General features: G+C 50.3%; 1 protein-coding gene across 1 annotated transcript; it reads left to right on the forward strand.

Moving 5' to 3' along the window:
• The first annotated feature begins 9095 nt into the window (after window positions 1-9095).
• On the forward strand, window positions 9096-16838 carry SMTNL1 (smoothelin like 1). The gene is made up of 7 exons (XM_032152922.2): window positions 9096-10116; window positions 10357-10489; window positions 10602-10653; window positions 12612-12767; window positions 12964-13078; window positions 13232-13383; window positions 16694-16838. The coding sequence occupies exons 1-7, from the start codon at window positions 9331-9333 to the stop codon at window positions 16836-16838; spliced, it is 1539 nt and encodes a 512-aa protein (XP_032008813.1). The 5' UTR covers window positions 9096-9330.
• The last annotated feature ends 1254 nt before the right edge of the window (window positions 16839-18092 follow it).

An 18092-nucleotide genomic window follows, 5' to 3' on the forward strand; every position in this document is an offset into this window, starting at 1 on the left:
ACTGCACTCCAGCCCAGGCGACAGAGTAAAAAAAAAAAAAAAGCCAGGCGCGGTGGCTCACGCCTGTAATCCCAGCACTTTGGGAGGCCGAGGCGGGTGGATCACGAGGTCAGAAGATCGGTGAAACCCTGTCTCTACTAAAAATAAAAAAAATCAGCTGGGTGTGGTGGCACGCGCCTATAGTCCCAGCTACTTGGGAGGGCGAGACAGGAGAATCGCTTGAACCTGGGAGGCGGGAGGCAGAAGTTGCAGTGAGCCAAGATCGCACCACTGCACTCCAGCTTGGGCAACAGAGCAAGACTCGGTCTAAAAAAAAAAAAAAGTCATAGAACTACTACACACACACATTGTACCAATATAAATTACCTGGCTTTGATATTGAATATAGTTATGTTAGATTTAACCTTTAGTGGAAGTTGGTAAAGGGTGTACAGGACCTCTTTGTACTTTTAATGCAACTTCCTGTGAACCTATAATTATTTCTAAATAAAAAGTTTTAAAAATCTCTACAAAAAACAAAACAAATAAAATTATACAAGTATGAGTAAGAGCTGGCCATAAAGAAAGAAAGAAAAATATTTATATAAAAGATTGTGTAAGTAAAGTACCTAGTCCATGGTAGATTCTCAATAAAAATAAATCATTGTTTTCATTCTTTTTCATTTTTAGACTTTCATTAGGGCAAATTTATTTTTATTTTTACTTACTATTTTTGAGGCGGGATCTTGCTTTGTCACCCAGGCTTGAGTGCAGTGGTATGATCAGTGCTCACTGCAATCTCGAACTCCTTGGCTCAAACGATCCTCTTACCTCAGCCTCCTAAGTAGCTGGAACTATAGGCATGAGCCACCATGCCTGGCTAATTTTTTTTTTAAGAGACAGGGTCTCATTATGTTTCCCAGGCTGGTTTCAAACTCCTGGGCTCAAACAATCCTCCTGTCTTGGCCTCCCAAAGTGCTGGGATTACAGGCATGAGCCACCCCATGCCCAGATGGAGTACTTAAAACATACAGAAAAGCAGACAGAACAGGACATTGAGCTTCCATGTATTCATCACCAGGACTTAGGAATTGTTAACATTTGTCCACATTTTCTTCATCTCTTTTTATCTCTAACAGATAAAGCCCTTTTATTTATTTATTTTTTCCTTGAGACAGGGTCTCACTCTGTCGCTCAGGCTGGAGTGCAGAGGCCCAATCATAGCTCACTGTTACCTTAAACTCCCGGGCTCAAGCAATCCTCCCATCTCAGCCTCCTGAATAGCTAGGACTACAGGCACAAGCCACCATGCCTGAGTGGTTTTTAAAATTTTTTGTAGAGATAGGGTCTTGCTGTGTTGTCCAGGCTGGTTTCAAACTCCTGGCCTCAAGCGATCCTCCTGCCTCAGCGTCCCAAAGCACTGGCATTACAGGCATGAGTCACCGCACTGGGCCCTGCTTAACAAAATTTTTTTTGTTTTTTTGTCTCGCTCTGTCACCAGACTGGAGGACAGTGGCACGATCTCCGCTCACTACAGCCTCTGCCTCCCAGGTTCAAGGGATTCTCCTGCCTCAGCCTCCCAAGTAGCTGGGACTACAGGTGCATGCCACCACACCCAGCTAATTTTTGTGTTTTTAGTAAAGATGGGGTTTCACCATTTTGGCCAGGATGGTCTCAGTCTCCTGACCTCGTGATCCACCTGCCTTGGCCTCCCGAAGTGCTGGGATTACAGGCGTGAGCCACCGCACCCGGCCAACAAATTTTTAAGTGCACAAAATAGTACTGTTAACTATATTTACCATATTGTACACAGATTTCTAGAACTTATTCATCTTGTATAACTGAAATTTTATACCCATTGAACAGCAACTCCCCATCTCCCCAGCTATTCAGCCTCTGGAAAACCATTGCTCTTATTGATGATGATGCTATTGTTATTATGATTATTTACTATGAGACTGTGTCTTTCCTCTACGTGGGGACCTACAGGTAGGAATCTCCAATGGTCCCAGTTGAGTTGCTTCTTGTAGAAGACTGTTTAGATAGCCTCAGACTTTGAAGATATCCTTAGACTCCAGATGTGTCATCCAAAGCTACTGATCTCTGTCAACACCATGCTGAAACTCTGGCTCCTCATTCTACCCTGCATTCTACCCCTTCCCAACCTCACAAAGGTGAGTTGTATATTTGTCATTCATCATGGGTCAGTATTGTCCTCTTGGGGGGGACCCCAGCCCCAGAAGAAGAGATGCAAAGTTTTCACCTAGAATCACTTCAAGTGGGCCCTGACCACTCATGAGAGGTGCGGAGAACACAAAAACAGAGGTTTCCTGTAACCTCCCTTGTGATGAAATGGCTTATGTCATTCTATTCGTTTGAAGAAAAAGCTGGCCCTGGCTTAATCACTGTCTGCACTATTACTGTTTCCCATCACTTCTTCTCACCTCCATGGCTGATACTCTGGTCCAAGCCACCACCATCCTGCACCAGGGTCACTGAGTTTGTCTCCTGACTGCTCTCCCCACTTCTATCCATGCTTCTTCACTTTATTCTCAAAACAGCACCCATCCAGAGTGCATCTGCCCAAGATTGGTGAGTTCTTCCACATCTCTCTCTGGCTTGCTGGTTTTTTGTTTAAATTCATTTCTCTTATCCTACTGTCATTAGATATTGAAAAGAGCAAAATACTCTGGGCATGGTGGCTCATGCCTATAATCCCAGCCAGGCTTCAAGTATTACTAGAGCCGGCTGGCAACCATTAATATTGGACTATTTAATGACTAGTACCCAAACCTAGATGCACAAAAAGATCTCTCTTTCAGATCATCCCGGGCAAGACCTCCAAGTTCCTGTCATATTTCTGTTAATTAATTAGTTATTTCATTCAATATGTATTTATCAAGTACCTAATATGAGCCAGGCAATTCTGCTAGGCTCTAGGCATACAGCCATGAGCATGGTAGATAAAATCCCTGCCCTCATGGAGCTTAAAGCCTAGTGAGATAGACAGATAATAAGGAAATGAATAAGGTAATTTTAGATTTAGTATTATGAGGACAATAAAAACAGCTGAAATGATGGAGAGGAATTGAAGGTCATGGAAAACCTCTCTGAGGGAATGAAATTTCAGCTGAGTCCAGAAGAATGAGAGGGAGCCAGTCTTACGAAGACTAGAAGGGAAAACCAGTCCTGAGTCTGAAAAGGGATGGATTTATTTAAGGAATAGGAAGGAGGCCAGTGTGGCCCAGTGGTGGGGCTTAGGGTAGGAGGACTGGGGAGTCCCAAGCTTCGTAGTAGTAAGAGTGTCCCCTGCAACCATTCTCCAAAAGTAGTGCCTTTCTTAGATCGTAAAACATACAGAGAAAGTGAAGACTTTTCTTTGAGATGGAGTCTCTGTCACCCAGGCTGGAGTGCAGTGACTTGCTGCAACCTCTGCCTCCTGGGTTCAAGTGGTTCTTGTGCCTCAGCCTCCCAAGTAGCTGAGATTACAGGCATGCGCCACCAAGCCTGGCCAATTTTTGTATTTTTGGTAGAGACAGGGTTTCACCCTGTTGACCATGCTGTTCTTTAACTCCTGGCTTCAAGTGATCCACCTGCCTCGGCTGCCCAAAGTGGTGGGATTACAGGCATGAGCCACCATGCCCAGGCTTGTTTTGTTTTTTTTCTTAGCAAAATGTCAGTTCAGTATAAAAATGTGTTCAGAGCCTACTGTGTACCTGTCACTTCAGCTCAAAATAGAACTCAGGAGTTTTGTGTTTTTCAGGCTACGTCCAGTGATCCGTCAGCTTGTCCCATCACTTTTGCCCTCTCTGCCCCTCCCCCTCCAAATCTCGCCGTCAACTGTGAGCCCCAAGACACATCCCCTGTGTCGGCAGCTGCCCCACTTGCCCCCTCCTTAGCCCAGCCTTAAGCAGCTGCGTTTGTCTGAGGACGAGGGAAAGGGGCTATGTAAGGAACATGGCAGGGGCGGGTGTGAAGGGAGCACAGGAGGCCTCGCCTGGGCTCTGGATGAGCAGCAGAGGCCAGGGCCATGCTCCAAATGGGTCCTGAAGATGCTTGTCAAGGTCCCTAGGGTTAGAAGAGTCCATTGGGGAGAAAGGTGACCACAGGACAGATGCTGCCAGGCTCAGGGCAGGAGGGACATGCCGTGATTGAAAGGTGCCACCTGTCAGATCTTCCACAGGAAATCCGAGCCTCCCAGTCTAGGGTAAAGTGTTGTACCAACAGGCCAGTAAACAATGCTCTTCAGGCAGCCCAAGCCTCTTGAAGTGGGGGTGGGGTGGAAGAGGGAGAGGAAAGGGGGAGGCGGGACCAAAGAGCTGGGGGCTAGAGGCCACTGGGGCTTAAAGGCAGCCTGGGAGTGAGGCCACTCAGCTGGAGGAAACAGACAGCTCCCGAGCCACAGGCAGAAGCCCCACAGGTAGGAGAAGCCCTGGGACCCTTTCTAAGGGTCCCTTCCCATCTGCCAATTCTCACTCCCACTGTTCAAGGGCCAGAGCCTCCCGGGAGGGCCCCCCAGTTGGAGAAATCCAGGCTCTTTTCTAATTCTCTCCACCACGATATCTACTCTCTTTAGATGCCAGGGGTCTCAACCCTGCACCAGAGCACCTACAGAGCAGACTGCAAGTGGCCATCCATGAGGAGGCCTCAGAGCACGGGAGGGGACCTTGAGAGTCTCAAGAGTCAAGCTGGGTTGGGGGGTAGACTGTCTAAGCCAAGCCTGTCCAGCCCACAGGCTACCCGTGGCCCAGGATGGCTTTGAATGTGGCCCAACATGAATTCATAAACTTTCTTGAAACATTATGAGATTTTTTTTTGCAATTTTTGTTTTAGCTCATCCACTATCGTTAGTGTTAACGTATTTTACATGTGGCCCAAGACACTTCTACTTCTACCAGTGTGGCCTAGGGAAGCCAAAAGATTGGACCCCCTAGTCTAAGCAATTGAGATCGACCTCTCCAAGGGAGGGCCGCTGGCTGAGTGGGGAAGGTGGAAGCCTTAGGACAACCAGATGACAGATAAGGCTGCAGCGGGTGGCGGACGCATCACAGAACATCCAGTGTTTATACTACTGGGGGTTTGGATCTTGGGCTCCTGGGTCCCTTTCCTCCTGGTCTGCCAGAAGAAACAGGAAGAGAGAGGGCGGGGAGCTATCTGCAGCGCTGCTTTGGACACAAAACAGGGATGATTTGGAGACTTCCTGGGGAAGGAAGGAGGAAGGAAAGGGAGGTGGGGGCAGAGAAACTTTCATGAAGGGCCTACTGTGCACCTAGAAGAAAGAGAGAGGAACTCCGTGGCTGAATCTGACTGCCCTTCCCAACTGGTGGGGTGCCCCCATTCTGGGCCAGGGCTTTTGGAGGGACACTGGGCTGAGGAGCTAGTGGGAGCATATATTTGGTGTGAGCTCTGGAGTGGAAGTTGGGACACTTGGATTCTAGATAGGGCCAGGCCATTTGTCCTATAACTTTAGTCAAGGGACTTCAACTCCCTGAGCCTGAAATTCCTATTGGCTCCCTAATGGGCCCAATAACCTATTCTGAAGGGTCAGAGCAAGAAACGACCAAGAGAAAGCAGGGCCCCCGCAGCATAAGCTGTAAACTGCTGTAGGGTTGTGAATGCTGGGGGTGGGTGGTGGCGTCCTGGTTTCTCAGCATTCTGAGCATCTTCACTCCTTTTCTATTTGTGACAAGCCTGGAGGGTGGAAAGCTGAGGTGATAAACACGCAAGATAGCCGAGGTGTGTGTGCGTGTGCGTGCACCTACCCTTCCCCTCCACCACCCTAAGTATGCAGGATGTAGACAGAAGGAAAGATGGTTAGAGCGGCCAGGCTCAGTGGCTCATACCTATAAACCCAGCACTTTAGGAGGCCGAGGCAGGAGGACCACTTGAGGCCAAGAGTTTGAGACCAGCCTGGGAAACAGTGAGACCCCATCTCTATTAAAAAAAAAAAAAAAAAATTAGCCAGGTGTGATGGCGCACACCTGTGGTCACAGCTCCTCCGGAGGCTGAGATGTTCCGGAAGATCCTTTGAGTCCAGGAGGTAGAGGTCACAGTGAGTTATGATTGAGCCACTGCACTCCAGCCTGGGCAACAGAGTAAAACCCTATCTCTTAAAAATAAAAGATGACTGGAGCACTCAGCTATGTCTTAGCCAAATAGTGTCACACTTTGAGGTATAAAAAGGGCTTGTTATCATCCTGCTGGCATTCAGTTCTCTCTGCCTTGACTCACTGATAAATGCCTTCAAGGCTGGGTCAGAACCTTGCCCTGGCACAGGGCTGGGCACAGCCAACCCACACCATACGAGCTGATGGGTGCTGAGTACTCATTCATGCCAAGCATGCCTCTGAATCCTGTTTTGTTTTGTTTTTTTAAGAGCTGAGGTCTCACTTTGTTGCCCAGGCTGGAGTGTAGTGGCTATTCATAGGCATCACTATAGTGCACTGCAAGCTTGACCTCCTGGCCTCAGGTGATCCTCCTGCCTCAGTCTCCTGAGTAGCTGGGACCACAGGCATGTGCCTCCACGCCTGGCTCCAAATACTTTCTAAGCATGGTCTTCCTTAATCCTCCACCATCCCTATGGGATGGGACCTATTGTTGTCTGCAGAAATCAAAACACAGAGAGGATGGATAGCTTGCTCAAAGTTAACACAATTAGTAACCCATGAGAGCTGAGATCCCATCACAGGAAGACACCAGAATCAATGATTTTCACCAGTAGTCCACGTCACCTTCCAAACAAGAGCAGACAGCAAGACGGGAAGGGATTGTGTTAGACCAACATTTGCCATGCTTTCTTCGGCTGCTAGAGAGAGTGGTAGATGCTCCTCAGGAAAAACAAAACAAAAAGAAAAGAAAACAAAGGGAGGAAAAAAAAAAAGTCACGGTCAAATAGGTTTGGAGAAAAGTGAGTTAAATGAAGTTTAAGCAAGGTTTAGGTTTCTTGACTATCTGCTTTCTAAAATCTATTTAAATGCTAATGAAGTTGTATATCTGTTTTTGTTTTGTTTTGTTTTGTTTAATTTTATTTTCTTTACTGTAGAGACAGAATTTAATATGTTGTCTAGGCTGGTCTTGAACTCTTGGGCTGAAGTAATCCTCCCATCTCGGCTTCCCAAAATGCTAAGATTATAGGCGTGAGCCACTGCCCCTGGCTGAAACTGTGTATCTCTAAGAGGGTAAAGAGTAGGCTTTTTTGTGGAGCAACCTTAGCCAGAGAATATTCTTTCTCCCAACCCCACAGAAAACCCTCTCCATGTCACGGGAGACCCTAGTTTTCCACAGAACATAGTGTGGAGAAACTGATCCAGATGAATCCCATCATTGTCAGTGGAAACTGAGGCCCAGAGAGGGAAAACGACTTGCTCAGGTCTCAGTGGGAACTGGAGATGTAGGTCACAGCCAGCTCCACAACTTCCCAGCTCCCGGCATCTCTGCTGATGTGCGTCCATCCCCCCCGCTAATCTTCCCTCTTTTTTTTTTTTTTTTTTTTGAGACAGTCTCGCTTTGTTGCCCAGGCTAGAGTGCAGTGATGCGATCTCGGCTCACTGCAACTTCCACCTCCCGGGTTAAAGCAATTCTCCTGCCTCAGCCTCCCAAGTAGCTGGGATTACAGGGATCCGCCACCACACCCAGCTAATTTTCGTATTTTTAGTAGAGATGGGGTTTCACCATATTGGCCAGGCTGGTCTCGAACTCCTGACTTTGTGATCTGCCCGCCACGGGCTCCCAAAGTGCTGGGATTACAGGCGTGAGCCACCATGCCCAGCATCATCTTCCCTCTTACTTTAAGACATTGCTGGAGCCGCTGAACCAGAAAGGGGCTCTAGCAGGAATCAGAGGACAGTGTGGGCATCTTTACAAATCCCAGCCTACTTTTAGGAAATAGTGAGGGCATCGAATTCAGGAGCCCCAGGGCTCTGGGTAAGACCCGAGTGGGTGGTGGGAACAGATCCCTGTCCCTGTCTTCTTGCCTCCTGTCTTCTGCCCAATTACCCAGGTGCCCTCGGTACTATCACTGAGAAAGATGGTATTGCCAAAGGCAGGGGGTATTTTTAGTGCGTGACAGGAGTGTCCACTTTTCTTACTGCCTGAGTCATGCCCTGAGCCCTATTTGGGGATTGTTTTCTTTGTAACTACACCCCCCAAGAAGGGCAGGGGCTAACCTGGGGCCCCCACACACCTGTTTTTGTAGATCCTCCAGTATATACAGTACTTAAATAGGAAACTCCGAGTTAAGATGTCATAACCTACCCCCATGCTCCCGGGGGCAGCCGGAGAGTCAGATTGCCCAGCAGAGGCCAGGGAGAGTAGGGCTCCATTCTTCACTCAAGGAAACGCTTCCTTGCCCAGGCCCACCTTTTCCAAAAACCACAGGCTGGCAGAGCTGGCAAAGCTCCAGAGACCAGTTGGCCCTGGGGTTCCCAAATTTCAGCCATTTTTATACACCACCTCTATGATTTTGCTACATCTGCACCACCTATATTCCAGTTTCCTGAATGACTTCCTTTGAATCAACTTATTTTTAAGTTCAGTAAATGTATTTTTAAAAGACACTGTACCACTGTTGGAAATGGAAACTCAATATCACTTACCAGAAATAGAAAGTAACTGTAAAAATAAATACAATGGAAACAAAATGGTGTTATTCAGTTCTATCTAGATACTTCTGCTTGCCTACGCTCTCAGGGGAGAGTAGCAATTGTTCCATAGGTGTTCTAGGATGCCAGTATAAAACTGTGACCAGGCGCTGCTCATGCCTGCAATCCCAGAACCTTGGGAGGCCGAGGCAGGTGGATCGCTTGAGCTCAGGAGTTTGAGACCAGCCTGGGCAACATGGCAAAACCCCATCTCTACAAAAAAAAAAAAAGAAAAAAAAAAAAACACACACACACACACACACACAAATTAGCCAGGTGTGGTGGTGAGCACCTGTAGTCCCAGCTACTCAGGAGGCTGAGGTTGGAGGATCACCTGACCCCAGGAGGCAGAGGTTGCAGACCTGAGACTGTGCTCCTGCACTCCAGCCTGGATGACAGAGCAAGACCTTGTCTCAAAAAATAAATAATACAATAAAATTGTGACCACCTTAGTGGCTTAATCAAAAAGAGGCAACATGGCTGAAGAGGCATTATGTGATTCAATGTTCTTTAAAGCCAAAGCCAGAACCTACAGAGGGGCATCAGGTGAACACCATCTAACATCATGTCAATGTAGCCCAACCATCCCAGCTTTGGGGAAGCACTTCTCTGTCCTTCGTGATTGGGCCCCGTGTCCAAGTAGGAGCCAAGACTGAACCGCAGACGTCCTGACTCCCAGGCCAGAGCTCTCTGAGGGTGGGGTCTTCACCTCATGCTGGGATGGGGCATGACCAGGTCTGCTTGTCTTCTCTTTCCAGAGATGGAGCAGAAGGAAGGGAAGCCCTCTGGGGATGGGACCACCGTCTCCCCAGCTGCAGACAACCCTGAGATGTCAGGAGGTGGAGCCCCTGCAGAGGAGACCAAAGGCACAGCTGGAAAGGCCATCAATGAGGGGCCTCCCGCTGAGTCAGGAAAGCAAGAAAACGCACCAGCCGAGGATGGCATGTCAGCGGAACTCCAGGGGGAAGCAAATGGATTAGATGAGGTCAAAGTGGAATCTCAGAGGGAGGCTGGTGGGAAAGAGGATGCTGAGGCTGAACTTAAAAAGGAGGATGGTGAGAAGGAAAAGACCACTGTGGCTTCTCAGGAGATGACTGGCAGGAAAGAAGAGACCAAATCTGAACCCAAGGAGGCTGAGGAAAAGGAGGAGAGCACGCTGGCCTCTGAGAAGCAGAAGGCTGAGGAGAAAGAGGCCAAACCTGAATCTGGGCAGAAAGCTGATGCCAACGACAGAGACAAGCCTGAGCCTAAGGCAACAGTTGAGGAGGAGGAGGCCAAGACAGCCTCTCAGGAGGAGACAGGCCAGAGGAAGGAGCGCAGCACTGAACCCAAGGAGAAGGCTACTGACAAAGAGGCCAAGGCTGAATCACAGAAGAAGGCTGTTGTGGAGGATGAGGCTAAGGCTGAACCCAAGGAGCCCGATGGGAAAGAGGAGGCCAAACATGATGCAAAAGAGGAGGCTTATGCAAAGGAGGAGGCGGAGGAGGCAGTGAGTGAGGCAGGAAAGGGGCAAGGAGGCTCTGTAGTCTCCTGCTCCTGGAAGCAAGCCCCCTCTGCTTCAGTCAGTTGAGAAAGTCCAGTCTTCCTCCTGATGATTTCCAGAGCCCAGGGTGGGGGAGGGGGGACAAGGGGTGCAGCACCGTAGTCCCAGGCTGCCTTTCAGATCTTTCTGAAGTCCTCATGAAGCCAGGGCAGGTGCTGTGTGACCATGAGTTCATGCAGATCATGCTCATTCCAGGAGCCAGGCAGTCCCAGCGAAGAGCAGGAGCAGGACGTGGAAAAAGAGCCAGAGGGAGGGGCAGGGGTGATTCCCAGCTCCCCAGAGGAGTGGCCTGAGAGCCCCACTGGGGAGGGGCACAACCTCAGCACAGGTGAGTGACAGCTCAGAGCCCATGGGATGCTGCAGGGGCCACCTGGGGGAGGGGCGCAAGGAGTATGTCATGGATAGCCCCAGCTTCCCTCCCTCCTTTCACTTTCCTCCAGATGGGCTGGGTCCAGACTCTGTAGCTTCCGGAGAGACTAGTCCTTCAGCCAGGTAATGTCAAACTCTGGGGCTCCAGCTCCAATTCCCCCTACCTCCTGCTTCCCTTAGTGACCACCATCAACTCAGTCTGGGCTCCCCCAGCACCTGATTTCAAGATATTCCAGGATTCCTGGCATTCAGCTTCCTATCCCAGGGCAGAACCCAGGAAACAAAAGAAGCCAGAGGCATGGCCGGCCGCAGAGGCTCACGCCTGTAATCCTGGCACTCTTGGAGGCCGAGGTGGGTGGATTACCTGAGGTTGTGAGTTCGATACCAGCCTGGCCAACATGGTGAAACCCCGTCTCTACCAAAAATACAAAAATTAGCTGAGCGTGGTGGTGGGCATCTGTAATCCCATCTACTTGGGAGGCTGAGGCAGGATAATTACTTGAACCCGGGAGGTGGAGGTTGCAGTGAGCCAAGATCGCGCCATTGCACTGCAGCCTGGGTGACAGAGCAAGACTCCCTCTCAAAACAACAACAACAGCAACAGCAACAACAAAAAACCAGAGGCAAAAAGGAGCGCGAAGGATACCTGGTCCACTTCCCATGCCATGGCTGAAGTCTGCCCTGTGGCATCCCTGACACTTCACAGGAGCTCCTTATCTTTCAGCTGAACATGTTTCCATGGTGCCAGTCATCCAAAAAGCATGATCAGAAAGCCTGAGTTGGGACGATGGTTCTGCCATGTACCAGCTGTGTGACCTTGGCCATGTCACTGAACCTCTTCTCATCTGTGAAGTGGGCGTAGCAATTGTATCTACCTCGTAGGATTATTCTCAGGCTTCAATGAGTAACAAGTGCAAAGCACTTTAGCCCAGTGCCTGGTCCGTGGCAGGTGCTGGATAAAATAAGAGGCTTATGCTTGCCATTGCACAACTTCAGTCATTAGAAGGATTATCTGGAGCTGAAATCTGCCTCGTTGTCCTCCCTTTTTTTTTTTTTTTTTTTTTTTGAGATGGAGTCTTGCTGTCGCCCAGGCTGGAGTGCAATGGCACAATCTCAGGTCACTGCAACCTCTGCCTCCCGGGTTCAAGCGATTATCCTGCCTCAGCCTTCCAAGTAGCTGGGATTATGTGTGCGTGCCACCACGCCTGGCTAATTTTTGTATTTTTACTAGAGGTGGGGTTTCACCATGTTGGGCAGACTGGTTTTGAACTCCTGATCTCAGGTGATCCACCCACCTTGGCCTCCCAAAGTGCTGGGATTACAGGCATGAGCCACTGTGCCTGGCTTCCTTGTCCCTTTCTTAGGGAAAGATAACCAGTGAAAGTCACTGAGCAGGCACAGCTGGATGCTTTACATTCACCTTCTTACGTAGGGCAGGTAGGTATTCTTGTCCTCATTTTACAGATGAGGAAGCTAAGGCTCAAACGATGTGACAGTCCCAAGATCACACAGCAAATAAGAGGCAAAGCCATGCCAAGTCCAGTGGCTCACACCTATAATCCCAGCACTTTGGGAGGCTGAGGCGGGCAGATCACCTGAGGTCAGGAGTTTGAGACCAGCCTGGCCAACATGGTGCAATCCCATCTCTATTAATAATACAAAAATTAGCTGGGTGGGTGCCTGTAATCCCAGCTACTCAGGAGGCTGAGGCAGGAGAATCGCTTGAACCCAGGAGGCGGAGGTTGCAGTGAGCCAAGATCACGCCACTGCACTCCAGCCTGGGCAACAAGAGCAAAGTTCCGTCTCAAAAAAAAAAAAAAGAGAAGCAAAGCCAGGTTCCAAACTCAGGTCAGACCTCAGACGTGTCCTAGCTCTACCCACATGTCCTCACCAGACCACATGCTCCCCCAAGTTAGACCGAGACTCACAATTCCTTCTCAATGTCCTCGCAGTGCTGGGCACAGCTGCACACACCCCTTTAGACTGCAGAGCCTCTCACCCTCCAGCCCCACAGCCCCCTCCCTGTGTCCTGCAGTGCTGGTCCCAGCCTCTCTCACACTTCTTTGGACTTCTCCATATAGTGAGTCTTCACCCAGCGATGTGCCCCAGAGTCCCCCTGAGTCCCCTCCCTCAGGGGAGAAGAAGGAGAAGGCACCAGAGCGCAGGGTATCAGCCCCTGCTCGGCCCCGGGGGCCCCGGGCACAGAACCGCAAAGCCATCGTGGACAAGTTTGGCGGGTAGGACACAGGCCAGGGGCTGGGCTGGGCTTTCCCATAGGAACCCTGGGTTGGTGGGAGGGTGGCCTCAGGGGCGGTGGGAACAGCCCAGGCCAAGGCAGGAGGACTGACACCTGAGGGCTGGGAATCCTCCCAGTGGAGCCCTTCATGGCCTCCTGCCTCTCTGGCTTGGACTTGCACCCCTCTCCCCTCACAGGGCAGCGTCCGGCCCTACGGCCCTGTTCCGGAACACTAAGGCAGCCGGGGCAGCCATTGGTGGTGTCAAGAACATGCTCTTGGAGTGGTGCCGAGCCATGACAAAAAAATACGAGGTGGGCATGGGACAGAGCTGCATGGGTGGGGCAGGGGTCCAGGGAGGGTCCGAGTGGTGCAAACCCCAAAGGGTGGGAGGGTGGGAAGGGGGCCAAGTCCAGGCCATCTGGCTGAGGCTCACTGAGGCCTCCTCTGTGCCCTGCCTGCCATAGCACGTGGACATCCAGAACTTCTCCTCCAGCTGGAGCAGTGGCATGGCCTTCTGTGCCCTCATCCACAAGTTCTTCCCTGACGCCTTTGACTATGCAGAGCTGGACCCTGCAAAGCGCCGGCACAACTTCACCCTGGCCTTCTCCACAGCAGAGTAAGCCACAGCCATGGGCTGGCAGAGCTGGATGGGAGCCTAGGCGAGAACTGGATTCACAGGGGTTGAGTAGTGAGGCAGTTACACTGATGCTGGTGCCACACATTCATGTATCCAACAGACATTTTTTGAGGGCCAGGCACTGTTTCAGGCCCTGGGGATACAGCAGTGGGTGAAAAAGACAAAAATCTCTGCTTGAGTCAAGCGCAGTGGCTCACTTGTATAATCCCAGCACTTTGGGAGGCCAAGGCAGGAGAATCGCTTGAGGCCAGGAGTTCAAGACCAGCCGGGGCAACATAGTGAGACCCCCATCTCTACAAAAAATCAAAAAAATTAGCTGGACATGGTGGTGGATACCTGTGGTCCCAGCTACTCGGGAGGCTGAGATGGGAGGATCACTTGGGCTCAGGAAGTCAAGGCTGCAGTGAGCCATGATTGAGTCACTGCACTCCAGCTTGGGTGACACAGCAAGACTTTGTCTTTAAAAAAAAAAAATTACAATTTTAAAAAATGAAAGGGAAATTTGCAGTCTGGACTTACAGCTGCAAGTGAATATCAGAAGGGCAGGCAGCTCTGCTCTCATCAAGTGCTCCTGACCTGCAGGCTGTGAACCAACTGTCCTGCTCCTGCAGCTGCCTGGACTCTGGTTCTGAGTCAGGAAGAGCCACTGGAAGGTGGGAGGAGTCATCAGATGACAAAGACAGGCCGACAGGAGGCATCAGGCAGATGAAAGCCCAGGAGATCGTGGGGATGTGTGGAGAAGAAGAGAGGAGAATAGAAGCTGAGGTGCCTGGGTTTGAACGCTGCCTCCTTCTCCCTAGCTCTGTGACCCTCGACAGCTGGCTTAACCTCTCTAGAGGCCCCACATCACAGGGCTTGTTGTGAAGATTAAGTGTGAAGAGGAAAGAGTGTCTGCCACAGCCATCACACCCCACTGCCTGTTCCAGAACTCTCCTCCGATTCCCATGGAGTCCGGGGATGAGGGGAGTGGCCAATGCCGAAGCCCCCAGTGGTGGAGCCCATCCCCACCCACTCCCCAGCCTCAATGGGAATGAAGGTTTTGCCTCTCCCACATAGAGGGACAGCACCCTAACCCACAATCATGGGGCACTGCATTGGTTGCAGGGAGCTTGTCCCGTTCTCCAAAATCCTCCAATGTGTGTCCTTCCCACGGCTCCCAGTCTGGCGTGGATTTTGGCCCTGCGGTCTCGGCCCCAAGGGAGGACTTCCTCTGGGGCCCTGGTTTCTCCTATGCCAGCACCTATGGCTGGCTTTGGTAGGCAGGGACTGCTGAGACCCAGCTTCAGAGTAAGGGTGCCAGAGGTGTCAGACAAGCCCCTGGGGTTGTGTTGCTCACTTTGGCCTTGGGCAAACCACCAAAACACTCTGAGTCTCCGCTTCCTCTTCTGCTGGCTGAGGATGGAGGGGAGAAGTCTATGAGAACGTCCAAGAGGAAGCATCTGATAAAGCATGAGGTTGGTGTGAGGTCCCAACACTGATTAGCTCAGATTATCGGCCTCAGCAAAGCCAGTGGTGTCACAGAACCCCAAAGGGCAGCTGTGAAGTTAGAAAAAGAGGACTTGTTGCTTAGTGCCAGCAGCTCCTGAAACACACCAAGCATTCCTGCCTCGGGGCCCTTGCACCTGCTGTTTCCTCTGCCTGGACTCCTTTCCCCAGATGTGCACATGACTTACTCTAAGAGGCCTACCCTGAGCACCCTATTAAAAAATATCACAGCTGGGTGCAGTGGCTCACACCTGTAATCCTAGCACTTTAGGAGACTGAGGCGTGGGGATCACTTGAGGTCAGGAGTTTGAGATCAGCCTGGCCAACATAGGGAAACCTTGTCTCCACTAAAAGTACAAAATTTGCTGGGCGTGGTGGCACACACCTGTAATCCCAGCTACTTGGGAGGCTGAGGCAGGAGAATCACTTGAATCTGGGAAGCAGAGGTTGCAGTGGGCCGAAACCACATCACTGCATTCCAGCCTGGGCAACGGAGCAAGACTCCGTCTCAAAAATAAATATATACATACATTAAAAATAAATAAAAAATACCAGATCTCCTCCAACATAAGAACATACCCTGTCTCCCTTCCTGCCTTATTTTCCTCCTTAGCACCTCTCACCATCTGATGTACCATCTACTCTGCGTGTTGCTTACTGTCTCCTGCCACAAGAATTTCCATGCCATGAGAGTGCAGAAGTTTTGGTTTTATTTTATTCACTGATGTATTCTCAGAGCCTGGAAGAGGGCCTGGCACATAATAGGCTCCTGATAAATACATAGAGACTGAATGAGTGATGCTCCTGGAGATGCTGCAGCTGCAAGCCCAGGACTCTGGCTAGGATTTGGTTTCTGTCCTTTCTCTTTTTTTTTTTTTTTTTTGAGACAGAGTGTCACTCTGTCGCCCAGGCTGGGGTGCAGTGGTGTGATCTCAGCTCACTGCAACCTCCGCCTCCTGGGTTCTAGTGATTCTCATGCCTCAGCCTCCTGAGTAACTGGGATTACAGGTGCCTACCACCATGCCTGGCTAATTTTTGTATTTTTAGTAGAGATGGCATTTCACCATGTTGGCCAGTCTGGTCTTGAACTCCTGACCTCAGGTGATCCACCTGCTTCAGCCTCCCAAAGTGCTGGGACTACAGGCATGAGTCACCGCACCTGGCCCCTTTAAATTCTTCCTGAGGGGCCTGGTCTAACAGAAGCTCCCCGGTTCCAGAGGACAGATACACACGCATGTGAAAGTGGTGGGTTAATGTAGAACTAGAGACCAGAGGGTCCTGCTCCCATGTGAGGACAATAAGTGCAATGAAAATGTGGGCTTTGGAATCAGACCCAGCTGGGTTTGAGTCTTTTTTTATTTTAATTTTTGTTTTTATTTTTTGGAGAAGCTCCCATTCTCCAAAAAGGTCTCACTAGGTTGTCCAGGCTGGTCGTGAACTACTGAGCTCAAGAGATCCTCCTGCCTTGGCCTCCCAAAGTGCTGGGATTACAGGTGTGAGCCACTGTGCCTGGCCTAAAACTCATTATTGAAGTATTCACTGGTGTTGGCTTTGGGGTTACCTGTCTACATCCTGTGACCTACCTAAAGGAAGCCACAGCACCTGGCCTGGGTTTGTCTTAACTCTGTTGGGGCCTCAGTTATCTCATCTATATAATGGGATGATTGGCTTAGATGATCTCCCAGCTCCAACATCCCAGCCCATCCTATGGGCTTCGTCGTTGCTGGGCTGCCTGCACCCATCCCCGTGGCTCCCATATCCTTCACCTTTGACCTTCTGCTCCTCATTCCACCCCATTCCTTAGGAAACTGGCTGACTGTGCTCAGCTGCTGGACGTGGATGACATGGTACGGTTGGCTGTGCCTGACTCCAAGTGCGTCTACACCTACATCCAGGAACTGTACCGCAGCCTCGTGCAGAAAGGACTGGTGAAGACCAAGAAGAAGTGAGGAGGTGACTGGCTCTGTGGGCAGAGATGGGCAGGGTGCCCAGCTCACCAGCCATGGCCTGGGGGCTCCCTTCTGCTCCATGGAGGCACCAGAGCCAGGGGCTTGGGCAAGGGTGTGTGGCGTTGGTTTTAACTGCATTAAAAGTACTTTTGTAAAATCCTGTCTGGCCCCTCAGTGCTCTCTCCGTACTTGGCCCAGGAACCTCTGCACTCTGGGAAAATAAACTCTGGCCATAGGGGATTCCTCACCTGCTGAGGTCTCAATAACTTTGCAAGGTGTTTGGAAAAGGACAATGGCCTGGGTCCCACCACTAACCAGCTGTGTGACACATACAGTTAACCTCTCTGGGCCTCAGTTTACAGTCTGAAAGGGGATAATGAGAGTTCCAACCTTATGAAGGTGTTGTGAGAGTTAAATGAGATAATGAAATGGGCAAAAGCTTTGCCCAGTCCTGCCACTCAAGTGTTCAGTAAGTGGTCGCCAAAAATAAAAAACAAACTTACATTTTGACTCTGGTGGCACTTCTGGTTATCTTCCCCTCCTTCCACACTTCTTCTCAGGTTAGGGGACTCCAGGGCAGGAGCTGGAGAAGATTCTCTAGAAACTAGTGGGATCTGGGTGACTTCCTTGACTCAAATCACCCCATATTCTATCTCTGAAAAGCCAGCAGTATTCCAGGAGCTTACAACAATTGCAACCAGAAAGTTCTTCTTCTGGGTTAAGTTAATCCCTCTACTTGGCTGAAGTTTTGGCTTGTTTTTGTTTTTCCATTGCTCATGAGATACAAATCCCTGAGCTGATTACCATTTCCTGCTAACTATCCAGTCTGGCTTTATCAGCCATTTGGGGCATGTGTGCTGATGAAAGCAGCTCATGAAAAATACAGAAAACAAAACACACCCCAGCCATAACCCTGGCTCACCTGCAGGGGTGTGGATTGGCAGAGTGGACCCCAGCAATCCACTGAAGTGCTCTGTGCCTCAATTGCCTCATCTTTAAAATGGGGGCGTTGGCCAGGCATGGTGGCTCATACCTATAATCCCAGCACTTTGGGACACCAAGGCGGGTGGATCACCTGAGGTCAGGAGTTCGAGACCAGCCTGGCCAATATGGTGAACCCCCATCTTTACTAAAAATACAAAAATTAGCCAGGCGTGGTGGCGGGCATCTGTAATCTCAGCTACTCAAGAGACTGAGGCAGGAGAATCGCTTGAAGTCAGGAGGCGGGGGTTGCAGAGAGCCGAGATCGCACTG

Source organism: Hylobates moloch, unplaced genomic scaffold, assembly GCF_009828535.3.
Source record: "Hylobates moloch isolate HMO894 unplaced genomic scaffold, HMol_V3 SCAFFOLD_5, whole genome shotgun sequence".
Lineage (NCBI taxonomy): Eukaryota > Metazoa > Chordata > Mammalia > Primates > Hylobatidae > Hylobates > Hylobates moloch.